Below are 23,543 nucleotides of genomic sequence, written 5' to 3'. Positions count from 1 at the left end.
AGAGGTCTTTTCCCCAGCGATAAACTCGACTCCCGAGGCTAACGTTACGGAGCCTGCTGATGACTCACAGTAGCAAGCGGACCACTTCCGGGTAGGAAAAATTATTGTAAAATAAACAACAGGTATAAACTCTCTTTGCAGCACATCAGTGTCTTGCTCTATATTGGAACTATGATAAATGGCATTGCCGCTACCAAATAAAATTCTAATAATAAATGTAGGCGTGTCTGCTGCCGGCCGTTCTCGCCGGGCTCTGACAGACAGTTTCTGACAGTGAAATTCCCAGACGTTTGGTGGCGCAGCTCACCAAACGTCTGGGAGCCGAGACTAGTTGAAGACAAAATGTAATATAATGCAAATTTTATACCCCTTTTGGGCCAAATTTATATTTGAAAATTAATTATTTGATTTACGTGAAGTCCTTGAAAATGAAAAGAATTGTGCTTGAAAAAGTGCTTAAAAATCCTTGAATTTTATTTTGTAAGTAAGTATGAACCCGAACCCGAACAAGTATGAACCCGGTATCTTGCTGTTGATTCTGTAGTTTTGAGGTTTGAGAAGTTGTCCATTTTCTTTGTTTCATTCAGCGCCCGTAAAGGTTGTGCTGCACTTTCTTGTTGTCACCGTTTTCAGATTAAAAATGAAAGAGGACGAGTGGAGAGAAGCCCAGAGAGGCTTCAACAAAATCTGGCGGGAGCAGAACGAGAAGTATTACCTGAAGTCGCTCGACCACCAAGGCATCAACTTCAAGCAGAACGACACCAAAGTGTTTCGCTCAAAGACCTTGCTCAACGAAATTGAGATGCTGTATGATGAGGTAAGGACACGTTCATTTGGACATCGATACAGTGTATCAAAATAAGGACGATGTACAGGCTCCTCAGTATTAGGGCTGGGTATTGGCAAGGACCTCACGATACGTATCACGATACATGGGTCGCGGTACGATTGTATGACGATACATATTGCGATATATTGCAATACTCAACATAATTTACTGAAAATGTAAAAATAGAGCTGAAAATACAACACTCCCACACCCAGGTAGTGTAATAATATGTACATCACTTTATATTGATAAGTTAGTGGACAAATTGAGTCAAAACTACCGAGTGTTGAGTGTTATACTGAACGCGCTGAAATAAAAAGTATTCTTATTGTGTCACTGAACACACGGCTGTGCAAAAAAATCTATATGGCGATATATCACGATATCTTTCTGAAATATCGATAGAGTATTGTGGAAAAAAGTATCCCGATATATTGCTCTATCGATTTTATTGCACAGCCCTACTCAGTATGTAATCTAAACCTTAGAAATGGATGCACCAACACCTGAAGACAAAGCATTTGATATTATTTTGGGTTCATTCTGATTGATCGTGCAACATAGTTACATTTATTTGATGTAAATGTGGCTTTAATCAGCAGCTCCTATCGCTTTTCGTGCTTTGTTGCTCTCAAACGTCAGAGAGATATTTTCTTAAAAATGTGAAGCGCTTAATGCCTCAGATTAATTTGCTCCTCGTTGTGTTCCTGTAGCGCCAGGAGCGGGCGTCAGAGGACACTGCCACGCCGCCGCCCAGCGGCCCGCACATGACCCTGACCTACGACGACAGCCAGATCCTGGAGGACGCCTCTGCCCTCATCATCCACCATGTCAAGAGGCAGGTGGGCATCCAGAAGGAAGACAAGTACAAGATCAAGCAGATCATCCACCACTTCGTCCCCGACATGCTGTTCGCACGGCGGGGCGAGCTCTCCGACGTGGAAGATGAGGAGGACGAGGAGGAGGAGGAGGACGACGAGGACATGGAGATGGACCAGGACGGCGCCAAGAAGCACAATGGCCTGCCAGGCAACAGCAGCTCGTCCAAATCCAAGCTCCTCTTCAGCAACACGGGGGCCCAGAAGTTGCGGGGCGTGGACGAAGCCTATAACCTCTTCTACGTCAACAACTACTGGTACATCTTCCTCCGTCTTCACCAGATCCTCTGCTCGCGGTTGCTGCGTATCTACGGCCAAGCGGAGAGGCAGATCGAGGAGGAGGCCCGCGAGCGGGAGTGGGAACGAGAGGTGTTGGGGCTCAAACGGGAGAAGAATGAAAATCCAGCAATCCAACTGAGGATGAAGGAGCCCCGTAAGTTTGTAAATGTATTCGATAAAACTGGCGGATTCCCCCCCCCCCCGCCCAGCCTGTCAAGTTTAGATTAGACGATATTTTAATACTTTGAGTTCATAATTCTACTGTAAGTATATTCGATTAATGTGCTCAAATCCTCAACAACATTGATATTAATCCTAAAACACAGCCTTGGTTTACACCTTATAATTTATATAAAGTTTTGGTCCGAGTGAAATGTTCTATGGTCTCTCCCGGTTATAGCATTAGCTGAACCGTTTGGTTTGAACCAGTAAAACTCTTTTTTATAAGCATTTTTACGAAATGTCTATGGGAGAATACATGGCGGATGAAAATCTCTGGTACAGTGCTGAAGCAGGAAGTGACGTTCACTTTGTCTCTCTATACTATTAAAATGGTCCTTGCAGTGGATGTTGATGTGGAGGAGTACTACTCCGCCTTTCTGGAAATGGTCCGCAACCTTCTGGACGGAAACATGGAGCCAGCTCAGTACGAAGACTCTTTGAGGGAGATGTTCACCATCCACGCCTACATTGGCTTCACCATGGACAAGCTCATCCAGAGTATTGTACGGCAGGTCAGTACATCAAAGCTTAGTTTGAACGTGATTGAGCACCCAGCTACTGGATGTCATATGTCACCAGAAAGGTCCCACCTTTTTTGACATCTTTTGAGTCCAATGACTGTCTACCACTTATGAAATGGGGATGTCAACCGATAACCGTTTAACTGATAACCGACCGTTTCAACATTAACTGATTAATACTATCAGTTAAACGGTAAAAAAAAAAGTATCAATGATCGATCGGTTCATGAGGGTCGGTTGTCTTTTTTTTTCTTTTTTCTTTTTTTGATTTTCAACATCCCTACAATGAAATAACATAAATAATATTAGTACATGAAAAAGTCAGCATTCAACATGACAGTTTAATCGTAATAAATTGAAAACCATTATTTAAATATGGAAATAAACATAATGGTGGCATGCTTTAAATGTATTATTTGTGTAGTTTTGAAATTTAGCAGCATACTCAAGACTTTTACACCATAGCAAGCCACTCATTAATCATAGCATCTATTTTCCCTTGCCTTCATCAAAATCCAGTTCAGTACTTTAAAAATCTACTTACTGGTTATCAGATTATGTTGTCGAGTTTTTAGTAGGTATTTTGGCACTTGGGGGACTTATGAGAGAATATGGGTGACATCCAGCTGTCTTTGCAAACAAATCTAGGGTTAATTTATCTTAGCTGCAGTTTTAGTGTAGCCAAAGTGTACTTCTCTGTTTGAATGAGATCAAAGCCATATTGCAGAGCATTTGTGAATCTATAGAGAGCCGCAGGAACGAGTCCGGAAATCATCGATGCTAACACTCCTGGTTCTTCAGTTTTCGCCTATGGGATTTTGAATGGGTTTTTGGCGCGATGCTTCTAATAAGGTCTCTGGGCAACGCAAGCTTAATCAAACGCGAACCAGTGTTTACTAATATCATCTTCACACATGAGGACCACTTTTATGAGTTTTGAAGCTTTTAAGTGCCGTTAAAAGGGCGGCTAGCTAGCAAACGGCTAAATGAGACTACACTGTTGAGTCGACGGGGATATTATACGTCAATAACGTCATCACTTCAAAGGATGAAGACGGAAATTCTCTGTCACTCACCTGGTTCAGCCCGGGGTAATCAGTGCACAGCAGCGCACACATCAACAACAGTCCAGGTTGAGTGGTGACGTGACGGGGAAGCCTATGCGACACTGTGTGTAGTTCTGGATTAGCTTAGCACAAGCTTTTTACTTCTAGGGCTCGCATTTACGCTTCAAAACTCATGAAAGTGGTCCTAATGTGTGAAGATTATCCGGCTGAACACTGGTTCACGTTTGATTAAGCTTGCGTTGCCCAGAGACCTTATTTGAAGCATCGCGGCAAAAACCCATTCAAAAATCCCATAGACAGAAACAGTGAAGAACCAGGAAGTCCGGGACTTCCGCGTTCTGACTACAAAAATACATCATCCCTGCGGCTCTCTATTGTGTGTCTCATGACTTTCCAGTTACAGAGCATTCTCTCTCCCCACCAAGCCATGCTGCTATCGTCTGTAGCTTCTCTGTTGATGCTGTCTGATCGTATATTGAACCCCTTTGTTTTACAGCTCCAGCACATTGTGAGCGACGACGTGTGTGTACGTGTGACGGACCTGTATCTGAGCGAAAGTGCGAACAAGGCCTGCGGGGGCACACTCTCCACCCAGGCATCCAGGGCCACTGCTGAAGGAACCTACCAGCGCAAAGCAGAGCAGCTGATGTCTGACGAGAACTGCTTCAAGGTACCACACACACATACACACACACATCAGTGGAATCGTATTTTTGAATGTTTGTCAATGGAAATTGTACGTTTGGTGTGTGTATTTGTGATCGCACAGAGCTGTTTGTCAAGAGAAAAACTACTCTGGTAGATCTAGTCCAAAGGAGGTCCAAAAAGAAGTGTTTGGTGCTCTTGGAAAACGGGAACACAAACTGGAAGCAGGAGCAGAATGAGACAATCACATGATCAGGGTAACACTCTGACATGTGTCCCAGATCACATGATCAGGGTAACACTCTGACATGTGTCCCAGATCACATGATCAGGGTAACACTCTGACATGTGTCCCAGATCACATGATCAGGGTAACAGTCTGACATGTGTCCCAGATCACATGATCAGGGTAACACTCTGACATGTGTCCCAGATCACATGATCAGGGTAACACTCTGACATGTGTCCCAGATCACATGATCAGGGTAACACTCTGACATGTGTCCCAGATCGGCAATCAGAAATAGAAAAAGCTAAAGTAGAAAGTAGAAATGCAAGACATAGAACAACATGAGATGTGATTACAAAGGCAATGTGGAATTAGGAAATACTAGTGTATAGTTTACTCAACAGAAAAACTACAAGATTTACCCCACCTCTAAACAGCGAACCCAGAGGCTCAAGAAAAAAAAGAAAAGAAAAAAATCTGTTTTGTAAAAAATATATATATATATATATATATATATATATTTTTTTTTTAAATATATATATACCTCCAAACAGCTGTTTGAAGGTATACCCAAAAAAACAGCAAATTGCCTAATGGAAGGCCTGCCATAGGCAAGTGTAAAGTCAGTCTGTGGAACTGCTACAGTACACTTTGTACAATGCACTTGCCTCAACACTGCCTCTCATTGCCTCTGCTTTTTGCAGTTGATGTTTGTGAAGAACAGAGGAAACGTTAGTCTGGCCATGGAGCTTCTGGACACAGAGGAGGATAACTCGGACGAGCCAGCTGAGGCAGAGGTACGGCTTTATTAGGGCTGGGCGATATAGCTAAAAAAGTACAGTATATCGATATAAAATATTTTATATCAGTCGATATCGATAATTATTGATCATTTTTAATGACCCGTTTTTATTAATAAAAAAACATCAGAAGAAAAGGAGGTTTGCATTTAACCACTTTATTTTGAACCACCTTATTTTCAAGGCACACAGGTAATAATTGTAATGCTAACACTGTCATACATACTGAGTGCGAGCAGTAATTTACCGACATGGTGACGTTTTATTTTGATGACATAGCCTAGCGTTGCCAGCCTTCTCAAACAAATAACTACTACTACACTACCAGTCTGATTTTGATTAACCCATTGATACCTGATGCAGCATTTGCGTGTATATCCCTCATTTGTGTGTGTATCCCTTTAAGACCGTGAACCGCGTCACGTGGTTCGCGGTCTTAAAGGGATACACACACAAATGCTGCATCAGGTATCAATGGGTTAGACTTGGGGGGCGGATGACATTATGTGTCTGATTTGCCCAAAGGGTTCCCTCCTGCGTCGTCGTTTGGGGACGACACGTTCACTTGTTGTCCTTGTCTTCCCCCACAGAGGTGGTCAGACTACGTGGGCAGATACCTGAACTCAGATTCTGCATCCCCAGAGCTGCGCGAGCATCTGGCCCAGAAGCCTGTGTTCCTCCCCAGGTGAGGCCCCCAGCCATGTGTCCCTCTTGTCTGCACACCCTAAGCATCTGCCCTAAGGCTCTAGTCAGCCAAGCAGCCATTCCACTGTTGACAAGCCAAACCAGCTGCCAAATACGGCTCCTTCTCAGAGCTCGAACCAGTGGCACTTTTTGCACAAGCCCGACTTAGGAGGCCCTCTCTAATCACAGATCTTTTGGGCCCGAGAGCTCTGCCTTATTCGTAACGGACAGAAATTAATATTGGCAACAAGGGTTTGGAAAGGTAATTGACCAGAATAACTCCAAAGTTACGGTGAAATGCTTGCGGTGCCTGACTGCCCTCCTGTCTGGAACGAATCGCATTGGCGGTGAACTTGACTTTCTCTCGGTTTTCTGACCTCTGCCTCACATGGAGATTGCACTTTATATACGGCCATCTTTTTAAAAACGGGGGAATTTATTTATGCGTTGATTCAGTTCCTTTTTTAATGGGACTTTTATTTATGAATATGAAGTTGTTTTTTTTAAATAGTAATGGCTTAATCATGCTTTTTGATTTTCACCTTAGCAGAGATAGCTATTGAATCGTTGGGTTAGATTATTCACATTGTGTTTGCATTTCAAATATGTTTTTCATTGTACAGCTTAAGAATAAATAGTGGTTGAATGCATAAACTGAAAGCAAAACAAATGGGGTTATGCCTTTTGTAAATTTTATGTCACTCGTCATTTTTCTATTGTGGCTTTGACCTGAGATTGAGAAACTAGGGCTCTTGCGTAGGACCTGTGCGAATTTGTTAGCGTAAAGGAATGCAGTAAAAGTGATGGCTTTTCTTTTTCGAACCTTTTCACGCCTTGTGTTTGTGATTGTATTCATATTAGAGAGTCCTGTATGTGACTGACTTAATCACTGTTTACAACTGTAAAATGTTCAAAATGTTCCATTTGTTTGAGTGTTTTGAATATACTCAATATGATGTGTGTAATACTTTTCTGTGGATACAGTGCACTCCCGTTGCAGCTTTTCTGTTGTGGGTGAGGTTTTTTTTTCCCACAGGTTTGCGAGACGAGCGCTCACTAAGTCTTTCAAAACCCTGGTCAAGCACATTATCTGCAACCCGTGTACAGAGAGGAGTGGGGCTTGTAAATAAAAATGATGGTCTTGTACGTTCATATGTTGGTGTATTTCTTTCCCGACACCCCAGAGCTATGCATGGAGGGGTGGTTGGGTCCGCCTTGTCTTAAAGCCTCAAGATGAGTGTTGCACATCAAGCCTGTCTGTCTTTGGTTGTTGGTGCTTGTTGACCTTTTTTTTTTAATTATTATTATTTTTGAGATGGCTGTCCATTACCATAAACATTCCAATAGATTTTTCAACTAAAAAAAGACCCAAGAAAAAAAGCTCTGTTTCCTCTTATTTATTAACCCATTGCATAAATCTGGTATATGACTATGATTTATCAGTGGGCTCACCCACATCTCGTTATTTTTTCTCATATCAAATCTATGAGGTCAGCAGCACAAGAAGTCAATAGACGTGGCCCTTTTCTCCACAAAAAAATCTCCCAACAGCAGTTGAAAATCCAGCAGTTTCCTTTGCAGTTATGTTGGGTCTTCATCGCATGATCATAACACTCTGTACATTGTCAGTGAAAGTATGTGCGCATCAAAGTATTCTCAGCTCATATTTTTTTGGATTAGTATCCCATCTGGCAGCAATATTTAAAAGTGTTGTTTCTCACATTTTCTTATTTTGAAATTGGCCTCACTGTCGTGTCTTTTTAAGTGGAGCCCTGAATGCAAAAAAATATGCTTCATGGTTTCAGTCCTCGCTCACCTGTACCCTCGGTGGTAAGTACACATTTAAAACTTTCATTCAAGCGGGGTGAATAATTGCATTTTATTTTTTTATTTTTTTATGCCTGCACAAAAATCTGGATCAAATCCAATTAAACAAAATCTTGTTTGCCAAGCATTTATGTAGAATTTTTTAACAAGAGAATCACTACCTGTGATGTGCAACGGAAGTGCACTGTACAGAAATACTACTACTGCTGCCTCTGCTGCTCTTATAGATCCACATTTCCCACGAATGATTTGACTCCCAATCTAATTCTGTTACTCGGTGAGTTGCTATGCATGGGTTTAAAAACACTTGTTTAAAGGGACAGTCCTCTCAAATTTTACAATACTGTTATTACTGTCAAATCAATTTGTAAGATCTGTGTGTATTATGGCTGACCGCATCACTTAGACCCAAAAAAAACAATACATACTGTCAAAAATGAAATAGTGCTGTATAATAATATGCTGAATGGAAAATAAAACGCCTGATGACTTATACTTTCTACGATTTTAGAAATTTGTGCGAACTTTCCCTGTAAACGTGACGCAATATTTTTGGATGTGTGTGTGTGGGGGCGGGGGGGGTGGTAAAGGGCAGGATTTCTCTCGGGTCCGTCAGTGTACTCATGGCGGTCTGTCTGTTCTGGCCATCAGGAATTTGAGGAGGATAAGGAAGTGCCAGCGAGGCTGGGAACAGCTCCAGCAGGAGAGGATGACCAAGGGCCCGTCCGACAAGTCGCAGGAGGGCAACGGAGGAGAGCTGAAGATGGAGTGCATGTTCAAACTCAACTCGTACAAGATGGTGTACGTCTGCAAGTCAGAGGACTACATGTACAGGCATACAGCGCTCACGCGAGCCCATCAGGTAAGCACAGAGCCGTTTCGTTTTTGTCTGTAGCTGTAGCCTAACCTGACGCTGCCAGATGGTTTGCTACGCAGAAGAACCATCTGGGACCTCGTCTTTTGGAAACTGTTTGGAAAAGAGCAGGTGCTTTCAAAAAAATACCTGGCAGGTGATTGGATGAACCATCTGTCTATCACGGGCTCGCTTCTTGCGGTCATCGCACCTAAATCCCGCCCCGTAGCGGCCTCTGGATGCCGATTGGTCCGGCCCACTGCTTGGACGGACCCAAAGCCGTGTAGATAGAAGAGTCGCGACATCTCCATTCATTCCAATCGACCAGTTTTTTTACTCTCAAGAGTTCCAGGAAGTAAGGTCCTGGATTAAGCAGCACTGTCGAGTTGCAGCAAAATTGACAGTTTGTGTTGTACTTTGAAAGGGTTTTCCCCCCCTTGAATCAAATTGTACATTATCAGCTTTATTTTAGCATGCAAAAGTAGTGCGAGACCCATTCCTGGCTGTTCATTGGCTAATGAGTCTCGCATTTTAGTCCTCCGCTGACGCCACTCTCTCTCTAGAGGACACTAGATGGACCAAGAGCTTGGAGTGTGCCGGCAGGATGGATTTCGTGATCTCGCGAATCCAGCTGCCTCGCAAGGTTAGCTGTAGCCTGCTATTCACATTAATAGTATTAGTAATACTATAGTACTACTACTATTAGTAATACTAAGTGACCGCCTACTTCCTGCTTCAGCACTGTACCAGGGATTTCTATCTGCCATTTATTTTCCCATAGACATTTCGTAAAATGCTTATAAAAATAGTTTACTTCGTCAAACCAAACGGTTCGGCTATATTTAGAATCGGGAGAGACCATAGAACATTTCACTGGGACCAAAAAAAAACTACACAGAAAAAATATTTTCTTTAAATTTTAAGTTTTGGTCTGAGTGAAATGTTATGTGGTCTCTCCTGTTTCTAAATGTATCTGAACCGTTTGGTTTGAACAAGTGAAACTATTGTTATAAGCATTTTACGAAATGTCTATGGGAAAATAAATAGCGGATGAAAATATCTGGTACAGTGCTCAAGCAAGAAGTAGGCGGTCACTTTGCTTCTCTATTACTAGTAGTAGGATTAGTAGTAGGATTACCTCCACCATCCACAGATTTCCATGAAATGTGTTGACAGATCAGCGTTGGGACATTAAACAGATTTTATTTTGGTGATCTTAGAGTTTGTTTTTGCCATGGAGAAAGAACACGCAACGCACATCCAAAAGCCAAACGAGGGCAGGGCAGGTGCTGAGCTGAAGGTGAAAAACAGTGCATACAAATGAATCAAAACCGCTCCCACCCTGCTGGGCTCCGTTTCCACTGATCTACTAGCGCCAAGAAAGTTACAGTGACGTTTCAAGCGTCAAGCTCTTCATCTGATTTTTTTCCAGAGTTTTGTTGTCATAACTATGAAATTAAGAGATTAGAGGGTTGATTCCAATTAGTACTTAGTTTGCAGGGTCAATAAATCAATTTAACTTCAAATCTAAGTGACGGCAATTATGTCTTTGGCTGTAACAGGAAGTTGGAGAATAGTTTAGTGTTGGCGGATGTTTACGCTCCGTCTACTTATCTATCTAATAATTCCAGCACTGTCTTGTGTCTCAGTATGTCTGCGCAAGTGTCAGTGTGTCATGTCTGCGTAATTCCAGCAGTGTATATGTCTGTATGTCTGCGCACAAGTGCCAACTGTGATGTCATCAGTCTAAGTCTAATAGTTCCAGGAGGGTCTGTCAGTATTCTGTCAGGTTCTGTGATGATGTCATCGGTCTAAGGCTATTATAGCCCCACGGGTATTGCACTAGTTCATGTAATTCTACTACTTGATTAAGCCAACAATATGTGTGGTGGATACGGCACAGGATTTTGCATCTTAAAATGGCATATCTTGTCATTTGTAAAGTTGTGAGTCACTCAGATTTGGTCTATAGAGAGCCCCAGGAACGAGTCCGGAAAACATCGATGCTAACACTTCCGGGTTCTTCACTGTTTTCGCTTGTGGGATTTTTGAATGGGTTTTTGGCGCGATGCTTCTAATAAGGTCTCTGGGCAACGCAAGCTTAATCAAACGCGAACCAGTGTTCAGCAGGATAATCTTCACACATGAGGACCACTTTTATGAGTGTTTAAGCTTTTACGTGCCGTTAAAAGGGCGGCTAGCTAGCAAAGGGCTAAATGAGACTACACTGTTGAGTTGACGGGGATATTATACGTCAATAACGTCATCACTTCAAAGGACGAACACGGAAATTCTCTTTCCCTCACCTGGTTCAGCCCGGGGTAATCAGTGCACAGCAGCGCACACATCAACAACAGTCCAGGTTGAGTGGTGACATGACGGGGAAGCCTATGCGACACTGTGTGTAGTTCTGGATTATCTTAGCACGAGCTTTTTACTTCTAGGGCTCGCATTTACGCTTCAAAACTCATGAAAGTGGTCCTCATGTGTGAAGATTATCCGGCTGAACACTGGTTCGCGTTTGATTAAGCTTGCGTTGCCCAGAGACCTTATTTGAAGCATCGCGGCAAAAACCCATTCAAAAATCCCATATGCAGAGACAGTGAAGAACCAGGAAGTCCGGGACTTCCGCGTTCCGACTAGAAAAATACGTCATCCCTGGGGCTCTCTATATACATGCATGTTGCATTCTTGAAACTTGAAATTTGGTGACTCTCTCCTTGGATCTTGAGTTGGCGTCACAGTAGCTCAACCCCAGTGTTGTTGTTGTTCTCCTCTTCCAGTCCCACCAGTGGGTGCACACGCGGCTGCACCGGCGCTTCCACTCCTTCCTGGACTCCTGGGCAGAGGAGCACGTGACCAGCGACATGGCCGCCGACAACCGCAAGTGGCTGATGGGAGAGGGACGAGAGGGCCTGCTGTCCTGCACGACCACTCTCAATCCCGAGGTCCTCCATTACATCAACATCAACAAGTACCGGGTGAAGTACAGAACATAGTTCGACGTCTCTCCTCAGAAAAGATCCAATAGTGTGGCAGCAAAACATCTCCACACAGCTGCCTGCCGGTGATGCTTCAAGTATGTCCACACGTGGATTGTTCACACCTGCCGTTGCTGGACTCAATTGCCAAAATGGTCGCCGGTCCTCCAACCACGTAAATTTGCCGCTTTGGGGCAAAATGTGGCGGAACTGATCCAGAAACTGTGCTAACTTTCAAGCCTGCATTGCAAAATCTATGAGGTGTGTGTGAAATAGTTAATTTTACAGCTATTGCAGTCATATTGGGGGGAAAAACCCACCTGTCTTCGTAATCTGATGAGAATGTTAAATGCATATTTTTACATGAGATAAATATGCAGAGAGAGGGGGTCCCCCCATGAAGAGTCTCACATTGTGGATTCTGTGAGCAGGAGGGTTGCATCCTCTCGTTGGCGCAATTCCCAGTTTGCGACAAAACGCCTATTTAAGCATTTCATGACACGTAGTTGACAGTAAGTTAATTTGGTTTTTGAGGATCACTTAATTACTTTGTAAAAAAAACAACAACACAGATTTTCTCTGAGTAGCAAGAACTAGTACAGATCCATGCCTCTGAAAATGTTTGTACTAAGACATGAAGCTTACTTCGGCTTCCAACTGTAAAATTGTATAGCTTGTGAATGTTTTCCCTTTTTGGTGATGAAGGCAATAGTGTCACTATATATCCAACATCTCTGGCAACTGCAAGTACAACAAGTTCTGACTACCCAAACACTTCCTGTAAATATCTTGTTTATATAGATTGTTTTTTAATCAGACATGTTCATTGATGTGTAGCTAACATTAACATAGTATCAATCTTTAGCTAGAGGTTGCAGAGAAGTATATTAATAAAAATGCAAACATTTTAACTACGGTTTTTACCAAAGGATGTTGATTAGAGACCCCTTTTTCCTCTGTGGTCTGTTGAGCGTGTTGTCCTTTCACGTCTTTGTTTAGTAGAACTTTTCAATTTTCTTGAAAAACGACCATTTTATATGTTTCAAGGCAGTGCCGTCTCCCCTTGTATGCCTAGTTTCTACCTTTTGGTCTTTGGTATCTGTGTCACTTGTGGTTTTAAGATGATTGAATGTAGCCAAGCAACAATTTATGCTTTTGAAAGTATATGTCCATTTTTCAAAGTACTGAAGTTTTAACAGTACTATCGTCCCCCCCCCCCCCCCCCCCCTTGTATGTAAACTTTCTTTTACCAAATTGTTATAATCTGTATGAGGACAGGCTGGTCATAGACAACCCATATATCAAAACTGTAGTGACGGTGATCTCGACTTGCGGTGTATCGCCTACAAAAACTGTACCTGATTTGTGTTTGTCTTCTTTTTTTTTTCCACTGACAGATGTATAGTAGGCCAGGCCGGCCTATATGTGAATGTCAGCAATGCAACTTTTTAGCATCAAGAAAACAAGAGAGCAATAATCTACAGTATGTCAAAGCTATCAGTATTTTTTTTTTTTTTTTTTTTTTGCTGAAATACAAATGTGAATGTTATATTCCCTTTAAAAGAGGGATGACTTCTTCCTGCTGTTTTCCCCTCAGCAGTTAATTGGATGAAATTGGAAATGGGCTCTGTAGATGTTGTAGGTGTGGCGGACGCAGGTGAGATTACACCAAAAGTCTCTTGTTGGTTTCAGGTCTGAGGAAAAAACCCTCACACTGCATCCTATGTCTCTCCTTCTCTGCTCAAGACCGACATACTGTATCTGTCCAACGTTTGTGCATTTCGAATCTCAGTTCATTGTGTGACTGGGCGTTATGTTCAAACCTACAGATAAAGTATGCAAATTAAGATAAGAACACAATAGTTTGCTCAACATTGCCAGACAATAAAAACGGACATAAAAAATAAAATAAAAATTGGACAGACCTATTGTTTATCTGACAATTTGCCTGTATGAAAGCAGAGCCATACATGGGCAAATTTTGCAATGCGAGCACAATTTGGCAACGAGCTACCTTCCAAAATGTCCTCTGTCAACATATTCAAGGAGCTTCATTAAGGCAAGTATCAGTGGTGTAACCAGCTACAGACAATCTTCGAACAGTTTAGAACTTGGGTTTTTATTTTTATATTTACCGTGTTTAATATGGAATACTACAGGAAGCACTGGGGGAGCTGGATTGTACATAAAGACAGCCTTTGTGTATACCCCCCATCTAATGTGTCTACTCTTTGCCATTTGTCTTCTCTTGACTTTGATGATGTTGTACATGAGTGTAGTATGGTGTTTGGCATTAAACTATCCTTTGAATAGACTGAAACTTAGTGGACCATTGCCTTAGTTCTTCACTCCCGCCATTTGTTGACATGTTATTGGCTATCTTAAAGTGATAATATGGAAGATTTCAGTTTTGTTCTCTTGGGTGACCCCTATTGGCGATTAGTGGTACATAATAGTCCAAAAATATTAATGTCTTGTTTTCATTTGCCCCCAAGAGATGGGGTCATGAATTGAACGATATCACTGAAAACGGACCATACTTTTCTCATTTTATTTCCAAAGCTGAAAAAAATTAAATATAAAAAGGAAAAGAATAGTAATGTCCAGCTGAAACGTGTGATTTGTGAACGTCAAAACAGATTATTGGGATATGATGCCGTTTCAATGGCATATATCTCAGCATTAACAGTTATGCTTTATGAGAGTGTCTGGAAGTTTGAGCTTTGCGGGGTCGTCGTGGCGTTCTGCTATCCCCGCACGTAGATGCGCGTGCACACCACATCGTCCGCGCCGAAGGTCTGTAACGAGATTGAGAGGGAGAGAAAGAAAATGCCTGATTACCATTTCACCAGGGATGGTCTGTTCTTCTTCGCCTTGAGCTGTGTATGAGTCAGGGGGTTGGTATCTAGCTCCATCATCTGAAGGAAGTGGCTGAGCTCACTAAACTGGTGCTGCTCTCTGAAACCATCAGCTGGACAAAACTGGAGGAAAAAGCCAAGTTTGCACAGTAGATTGTAATAGCTCTTCAATTCATTTCCCCTCTAAATATGCAATCATTTTAAACCGCTCTAGGAGTTGCCATTTGACACTCAATGAAGCAAAACTCTTGAAGCAATATTGCACTCAGTTTTAACATGGCATGGGGGTTTTAACATGGCATGGGGGTTATTTGGTAGCCTGGGTGAACCCAAACGTGACGTCACAGACCATGCCTGTGACCGATAGCACATAGAGGTCACGTGGAGGCCGGGTTTACCCAGGCTAGTTATTTGGCACGTGGCCACCATGAAAACCAGAATTTAAATGTTTTAACTACTCGCCATGATCGGATGATTTCTTTTTATTTATTATTACTTCCCATTTATTTGAATGAGCCTCCAAAAAATAGCATGAGAACTTACTAGGAGCTATCTCTAAATGATATCCCTCCACTATATTCTCTTCTATCAATAAAAAATGCTATTCGGCAAAATTATGTTCTGAATTGTTGGACCCACAGTCAATTGAAAATTGTTGAATCTATGTGTTAAATTATAAGTTTTCGGGTTATTTTCATGGCCAAATGAATGGGAAATAATGATGATGATCAAGTGATATGGGGGGGAGGGGGGATGCCATGTGAGTGTAATATTGCTTTAACTAGTCAGATTTCCACTCTACATGCCTCCTGCAACTAACCGCTTGGTTAAACTCTTATTTTCCGCTACCTTGTTAGATTTCCACCTCCTAAACGGCACCAATGACAGCTAGGCTGTGATCTCGGTCAGTGTGACACATCGCCCCATTAGCAACATGACAGCTGCAAAAAGGAACGTCGGGTGCCCGGGGGTTAGAGAGGTGGGCGTGTCCGAGCCCCTGAGATTGATGGGAGGGGGGGGGTGAAGCAATATGGCATCTGAAGTTGTCAGCGCCACACATCATCATTATCCCGAGCCACGGAGTGAGGGAGGACAGGGAAGCGGGCCGGGCCCGGGCCGATAAAAAAATGGAGGCGAGATGACTCCATCTGGCGCGCGGCGCGATGCCGGGGGAGACATTAACTGGCCGCGAAACATCAGGGTCCATTGGCATCTCTCAACGACATGATCAATGAGGCCCATTAGAGCCCGCGGGGGACTTGGGCCTGGGGGCCAGAAGACCCCCCCCCCCCCCCCGACACCATCAGGACCACCTCGCACTAGTCCCGTCCTACACCAGCCCATTATGAGGATTGCGATAATGACCAAAGATCAATATTTATTGGCTTGAAATGCAAAGGAAGTCCGTGAGGATCCGAGCTCGGACAACTAAAAAGAGTGCTTTTCATTGGTTCAGTGTTACTCCCCCCCCCCCCCATGGGATGTAAGGATAACCGGTTTGAATGATAACCGTGATGAAATTCCTTACGATAACCGTACCGTTTCAAATTTTCATTATCATTAAAACGGTGGTACCGTGATTACTGTGTTACCATGACTACAGTGCTTTGGAAAACATGGTAAATACTGTCCATCATCAACCAAACTTGGCAACCGTCTCCCAGATGCAGACGTGCAGCCTTGGAGAAATGATTTCAGTGAGTGTATCCATCCTTTTTGGGTCAGAGTTTTCAATGTAAAACTTGGTGAAATGATTTCTGTATATATATATATTCTGTGTATTAGTACTTTTTGAACATTTTCAGCACATTTTAACAAACCGTGATAACACTGATAACCGTGATCATTTTGGTCACTATAATCGTGATATGAAATTTTCATATCGTTCCATCTCTGTAGCAAACCCCTGCAAATGGTCATTATGAGTGTATCCCTAAGTCCGCCCCCGTCTTCAATCACAGTGAGCCGCCACACGTTGTCTACATTAAACCCCACATCCATCGTTCGCTGAGAGCCTCGTTTCCTCATCTGCTGGGCCAACGCTTTGATTCATGTTTATGTGCGTGTTTTCTTCTGAGGTGCATTCCTTTGTGAACAGGCATGTAGCAGCGGTTAGCTCCCTGCAGTTTAACAAGCAGGGTTTCTGCTAGCAACACAAAATCAACTGCTGTACTTTCCCCCCAGACTGTTGTGAGCAACAGTAGGCTACATCTACTGCAGGACGGTTTACACCTTGCTATATTCCTCACACATCCTGATATTTTATTTATTTTTAAGTGACTCCATTGTAGGAATTAGAATTTTCCTCAATTTATATATAGTACATAGATCAAAGATATGTAATGGAGCCTGAGGAATTTGGCATGGCTAAATCTCACTTTCAGGAAAAAAAAAAAACGAATGATTGACATCTGTCCACAGCATTTGAACTGGAAGTGGAAGTCGGTTTACCTCAGCAGGTTTACCTCTTTAGAGGAGGATGTTCAGTTGGCCAATCAGGGTCCAGTGTTATGAGGACTAAGTCTCCAAATTCATTCATTAAATACCCTTTTACCTAAGCTACATTTAGTTCAAATGTCATTTTAAAACATGAAAAACGTGATTCTTTCCTTCAACCACAGTACGTCTGAAAACAAAACCGTGAAACCTGAATTACACGGCACCTTTTAAGAGCGCGTGCTTGATTTGGCCCGTTTTCCCGGGTCAAATTGACCCGAGCACGACAGAAAGTTAAAACAAAACATTCTTTGCGTACGTATAGATCAGCTGTTCTCAACGTGGGTTCCACTGACCACCTGGCGTCCTTGAGGGGGTTCCCCAGCAAATTGATGAATTGTTAAATAATTATTTCATTTACAAAAACTTAACACAATTAGAGAATGGAGAAGAATGACTATTTTGAACATAGTCATCTCTCTACCTACTGTACAATACAGATAGTCATGGAATTCTACCCAAAACTTAACAGAAAATATTCTCCGATTTGGGTCAGAGAGAAAATCTCATACTAAATTAGCGGTCCTTGATATGAAAAGGGTTGAGATGGATCTCTGTTTGAATTGCAGTATTTATGAAAGCTGGGGTGACAGCGGTCAGTGCTAACACACACTTTGTCTCGGAGTCTTGAGGCACCCAGGTGTTTGAGGGACTGACCTCAATCTGCGGTCTAAAACGGAAACAGATTGTTGGTCCAACATTTCAAGTCCTTCAGCTCACCGTGGGGTTTACGGAGCACATCACCTCAGAGCCAAACATCTTTGCTTCATCATCATCTGAATCTTCTAGTCTCTTAACAAGTGTAAACAGCGTGTCGAGTGGAGTGTGACATGGGGGGAAATATGTAATTACAGAACAGGCCCGGGAATACATCTAACCTCTCCCTCCTCACTGGTATCGCAGCACAACTCATGATCTTATCTGTGAAAAATCTCATCCACATTTTTTCCAGTGACTTAAGCCCACATGCCTATCACATTACAGTCTATCACTCAAATACGGACAGAAGCACACACCCTTATCTTGAATTAAAAACATTACGTCTTGTTAAAAGCTCGTTAAGTTTCCCTGTCGCAAATCTGCGTCCAATCCAAATAACGGGCCCTCTGCGATGTTTTCCTGATTAGTTCTCCACAGATAACCCCCGTCGCATCCAAACTGGACTCAGCCGTTATTGGACCCGGGTTCTGTTGTCCATCTGGCCTATAAAAACCAAGCAGGCCCAGATGTTTACAGAAAACCATATTGTCTTGGTGATCTGAATGACACAAGTGTTTTTGATAGATGCAAGAACACACGGTGCTTGCTTGGTATGCGGGGTCGAACGGCGAGCGTAGGGGCGGGGTCATGTGACCGGGTACCGGTGCAGCAGGGCGGTGTCACGTGACTGGTACCCGGCGCCGCGACCTTTGAACCTTTTGTTGAAATGCCCCTAGAGAGTTCTTTGAGTAGGTGTTGGCACAAACCAGAGATGCTCACAAGTCTTTTTTACAAGTCCAAGTCAAGTCTCAAGTCTTTGAGGGGGGAGTCCAAGTCAAGTCTTTGAGGGGGAAGTCCAAGTCAAGTCTCAAGTCTTTGAGGGGCAAGTCCAAGTCAAGTCTCAAGTCTTTGAGGGGGGAGTCCAAGTCAAGTCTTTGAGGGGGAAGTCCAAGTCAAGTCTCAAGTCTTTGAGGGGCAAGTCCAAGTCAAGTCTCAAGTCTTTGAGGGGGGAGCCCAAGTCAAGTCTTTGAGGGGCAAGTCCAAGTCAAGTCTCAAGTCTTTGAGGGGGGAGTCCAAGTCAAGTCTTTGAGGGGGAAGTCCAAGTCAAGTCTCAAGTCTTTGAGGGGCAAGTCCAAGTCAAGTCTCAAGTCTTTGTTCACGAGTCCAAGTCAAGTCTCAAGTCTCTTATGACTTGTTTTCAGCCTTTAGGTATGTCTCCTTTTCTTTCTGATGTTGGAAATAATTTGAGTAAACTAAGGATCAGGACAGGCCCCTCCTTATGCTTCATCTGGCACAGGGAAGCAACACGAGGAATGGACCAAGAGTCACGGGCGTCTAGAACATTTCCTCAGAACAATGGAGGAAAAAGATTGACCAGATAGTGTGATATCACAGTTATGGTTCCCCATGGCAATCCTGTCCACTCACTCCTGACTCCTCCGTCTGTGCTGATGCCATATCTTCACACTTATGTTTTCTTATTAGCAGACAGAAAAGGCGTGGCCAGCAAAGGCCCATGTGGTTAAAGATGGTGACCTCTGAGTTTCACCATCCCATCCCACTTTGCAAAGCTTCCAAACATCTGCTGAATGGTCTGTCTGCTCTAGAGGTTTTACATCAGGGGGTTTCAACGTCTGAGACTGTGGGCCTCCCCCCCAAAAAAACGCCAAGATAGCCTGATATTACTGTACAGAAAAGGTCTGTCTGAAGGCATGTATTTGTTTCTGACTGTGGGGAAAACAGTCAAATTCCCCCAAACTATCTCTGAACTATCTCTTTGACCAAATCACACACACGCTCGATTCCTCAGCTCGTCGCATTCACAGCTCGGCCGCTGCGCGGCCTTGCCCGCAGCTCGGCTGCTGTGTGGCCTTGCCTGCCCTATTGGCGCGCGCACAATGTCTCCCTCTCTCTCTCTCCCCCTCTCCTCTCTCTCCCTCAGTCCCTCTCCGTCTCCTCCTCTCCCTCAGTCTCTCTCCCTCTCCTCTCTCTGCCTCTCCCTCAGTGTCTCTCGTGAGCCTCAGACTGATGACATCATCACTGAAGACATCATCACTGATGACATCACTGATGCTCCTTTTATATACTGATGATATATACAGTATAATATATAGATGGATAGATTCTATGTGATCTCCTTTTGATCAATTATGTAATAATGTCATGTTTTTTCCACTTCCATTCACTGAGCCTCCCCTGAAACTGCTTGGAGCCCCCTGGGGAGGCCCGCCTCCCACTTTGAAAACCCCTGTTTTTTGTTTTGTTTTAGAAGAGTGCTCCTCACCAGTATGAGTTCGTCCCCTCGGAGCTCTCGGCTCCAGAAGGTCTTGGGGCCGTTCCCGCTCAGAAGAGTCTGTCTGCAGAACATCTTGCTCTCCGTCTCCCAGGTGGCCAGGCTCTGCAGAAAGGCACCACTGTTATGTGACTTCCTCAGTCTCGCCCAGCTAAAAGCAGTGCGATGAGAGAGGGATCAACGCAGATGAAAGTTCTGTCGTCATCTACTCCCCCTCATGCACAGTTGAAACACAGGTGAGGTTTGTCCATAATATAACACAAAGGGAGGTTGCCTGCACAACTCCCCATAGCAGTCTTCAACTGAAGTCAGTGGGGACCAGTTCTTCAGAGTTCCCAAAAAGACGTATGTATTTACACCATCGCATCTTAACTACAGCTGATTGATTTGCAACAAATTATGGTGTGTGGGTTTTTTTATTCACAATGTGATTGTTTTTGTTTTGGAAACTCTAGATCCCCCGGACCTCCGTTGTTGTGGGGAAGACTGCTACGAAGTTGTCCTGACACCCTCCCTGTGTGTTACAGTATGTAACAAATTTCACCCGTTTCTCATTTGGCATGAGGGTGAGTAGATTACGTATAAGAGACTTTTCATTTTTTTGGTGAACTATTTCTTTACAGAGGCAGCGATCTTCAATTGGGATCTCGGCCTTGGCAGGTTCCTTGACTGGCCCTTGGCAGATTCAACCAAGATAACACAAAAACTGAACTTAATATACTTCAACTTAACTTATCATAACTTAAACCAATTCAACCTCTTCAACAGATATCTAGTTTTTCTGAAGCAATGTCACTTATGCTCTAACAAAGTTCAGTTCTTTGGTCTGACAGCCGAAGGGCCTTCAGCTGGGAGCGCCAACTGAAGATCGTTGCATGTACACCTCAAACCTGAAGGTCTGACGAGGTGTCGAAGAGACCTGCATATACTCTGGATGTTTGAAAACACAAATTTGACTGGGAAGTGCATATCACAGGAGAAATTACCTTACACTTTCTGCCGTCCACAGTCTCCTCGTTAAACTCCTCGCCGACCAGGAAGTTGATCTCCGTGGTGCGGACGGTGGTGGACGTCTTGATGTAGAAATGCTCGCCGTTCTGCCTGATCTCCACGTGAGGTTTGGACGCCGCCGCCACTGCTACCCTCCTCAGCATGGCGTTCACACCTGAGGAGGACACAGACAGGACCTAACCTAACTGTAAGCCTTTACAGACAGTATCAAAACAGGGTTTGGGGGCCATTCGTGAATCAATTTCGAATGCATGGGAAATTCCAATTCAGCTTCTGTAGTTGGAATTGGGAATGTCACCCAGTTCCAAGGAAACAGACTTGGAACTGGATCGGAATGAGAGGAAAGCGTATTGAATTATGTGAAATTCCACTTCTGAGTCTGTCTTGGCTTGCCATTATAAATCAAATATTATACTTTATAATAATATACTTTGTTAAAAAAAATATTGTAACTTGAGTTACTTGACAAAGTAACTGGTATAATATGACTGAAATCCTATAAGTAATAAGTTATATTACTGAGTTACTGCTAAAAGTAATATATTACATGTAATATGTTACTTTTGTAATGAGTTACCCCCAACTCGTCTCATGCAACGTCTCCATATCACTTTTTAGCAGCAGGAAAATATTACAGTTATCAGCCTGTTATTTTTTTTCCCCTTCTCATATAAAAGGATCCTCCTCCAGCAGCCACGGTCGAGATGGTTATCAGCAGATGTTGCAAATATGGGGGATGCAATGACAGGGTGATGAGAGCGAGCGAGGAATGCTGGCGCCATTAGCTTTGTTTAGCTCTCCTGTACAACCCGTGATAGATCCTGTCCTGCAAACGACTGGGGAAGCTATTAAAGCCTCTCTGTCACACTCACACAGTTTACAGTGCAAACAGTTAGACGAGAGAGAGCCGCTTCGGTCCCGTTAACCATCCCCGCACTCCCCGGCGGTAGGCCTATACGCTCCATCATTCACGCAGCACCGTCGTCGCCGCACGACATGTACGTACGAGGAGTTTTTTGTTCTCCTGCAATTAAAATGAGTTGTACGGTGCACGTTTTTTTCCCACGGGAGGCCGTTTCAGTCTGCAGTCTGTCTCTTTGCAGAGACGGTTTCCCGGTGAAAAATGAGCTCCTGGAACCTGCAGCGAAAAGCCAAGTTGCTGCCGGCGCGGGGGCCAATCTGCACACATTGGATTCAGAGGAATGTGGGGAATATTTCAGACAAAAAGATGGCTCATATGTATCACTCCTTCAACACCAGCTGCTTCTGTAATCCCATGCGAGTCTGCTGCCAATGTTAAGCTCCTTACAGTCTGGTACACTTTGTAATTTGGCACAATGTTTGCCACATGTATCTCAAGACTGATGTAGGCCTATTTCATGTACAACTTTTGCCCTTTTTTCCCCCAATTTTGTCTTTTTGCACCCCCTCCCCCCCCATTTTTGGAAACCGTTTAAAACCATACAAAACTCAACCGCAGTCTGCTAAAGCATGCAAATGATAATAAACAATGATTACAGCCTAATACCTGCATTCCAGGCATGTATGGTGGAGAACACACTTCCAATAGGCGTATTCATATCAGCTTAGATCACTGCTGGATAGTTTTTGAGAAATGCACTCATTTATCAGAGGTCATACAGACCCTGATTGGTCCTCACTTCTGATACCTGAAGAAAAGAGGAAATGCGTGGAAACCCTTCATGACCTCTCAAAGGTTTTTTTTTTTTTTAATAAAAAGTGAATATTCTCACCCAGGGCTTTCAGCAAGTCGTCGAAATTCTCGCTGCTTTTCATCTTCCAGTGGCCTGCAAAATTGGGCATTTTTCCCCTGTGAGGTCTTGATTGTGTTGCAGCCTCTGCAGCCTCTCGTCGTCTGGTCTCTCCTCTCTCTCTCTCTCTCTCTCTCTCTCTCTCTCTCCTCCTCCTCCGCTCCCTTTCAAGCTTTTTCCCTCCCTCCATCCCTCCCTCCCTCCCTCCCTCCTCCCCCTCTCCCTGTGTAATGATCCCATACAGCAGACCAAACCCCCTCTTCTCTCTCTCTCTCTCTCTCTCTCTCTCTCTCACTCACACACACACACACACACACACACCCGCGCTCTTAATGGTTTGCTCCCATCAGAGAATGAAATGTCCTTCTTTAAATGACCGTGCTAAATGAAATTAAGGGTTCAGCTGGGATGTCAATGTCTCATCTGTAATCTCAATGAACTGCCTTATTGCCTCTAGGGCGGCGCTAATGGAAATGCATCTATTGGAGTATTTAAGAGCCTTTTACAGGCTGCTTCAGTTGTGCTATTAATAAGCGACCGACATCTCAATTAATTTAATAGGATTTTTTTTATATAGGATATTTGCCCCCCCAATACCC

The 23,543-nt window shown here is 43.5% G+C and overlaps 2 protein-coding genes across 2 annotated transcripts in view; one reads left to right on the top strand and one right to left on the bottom strand.

Moving 5' to 3' along the window:
- The window catches only part of LOC310791401 (paired amphipathic helix protein Sin3a-like), a 32,778-nt gene extending 18,555 nt beyond the window's left edge, over window positions 1-14,223 (top strand). The window contains exons 14-21 of the mRNA XM_083653097.1: window positions 634-817; window positions 1,543-2,140; window positions 2,551-2,720; window positions 4,293-4,466; window positions 5,375-5,467; window positions 6,061-6,155; window positions 8,633-8,843; window positions 11,618-14,223. Of these exons, the coding sequence (XP_083509223.1) occupies window positions 634-817; window positions 1,543-2,140; window positions 2,551-2,720; window positions 4,293-4,466; window positions 5,375-5,467; window positions 6,061-6,155; window positions 8,633-8,843; window positions 11,618-11,833 (1,741 nt within the window). The 3' untranslated portion in view covers window positions 11,834-14,223. The remainder of the gene's footprint in view (window positions 1-633; window positions 818-1,542; window positions 2,141-2,550; window positions 2,721-4,292; window positions 4,467-5,374; window positions 5,468-6,060; window positions 6,156-8,632; window positions 8,844-11,617) is intronic.
- Window positions 14,224-14,505: 282 nt separating this feature from the next.
- Window positions 14,506-23,017, bottom strand: LOC310790924 (cellular retinoic acid-binding protein 1). Its single transcript, XM_083652636.1, has 4 exons — window positions 22,927-23,017; window positions 21,148-21,326; window positions 20,153-20,266; window positions 14,506-14,613 (listed from the first exon to the last, which is right to left on the bottom strand). Exons 1-4 carry the CDS (start codon window positions 22,994-22,996, stop codon window positions 14,563-14,565), a joined length of 414 nt encoding a protein of 137 aa, XP_083508762.1. The 5' UTR covers window positions 22,997-23,017; the 3' UTR covers window positions 14,506-14,562.
- Window positions 23,018-23,543: the final 526 nt, after the last annotated feature.

The sequence above is a fragment of the Poromitra crassiceps genome (assembly GCF_964638095.1).
Source record: "Poromitra crassiceps genome assembly, chromosome: 16".
Lineage (NCBI taxonomy): Eukaryota > Metazoa > Chordata > Actinopteri > Beryciformes > Melamphaidae > Poromitra > Poromitra crassiceps.
This window is presented reverse-complemented; position numbering and strand designations above follow the sequence as displayed.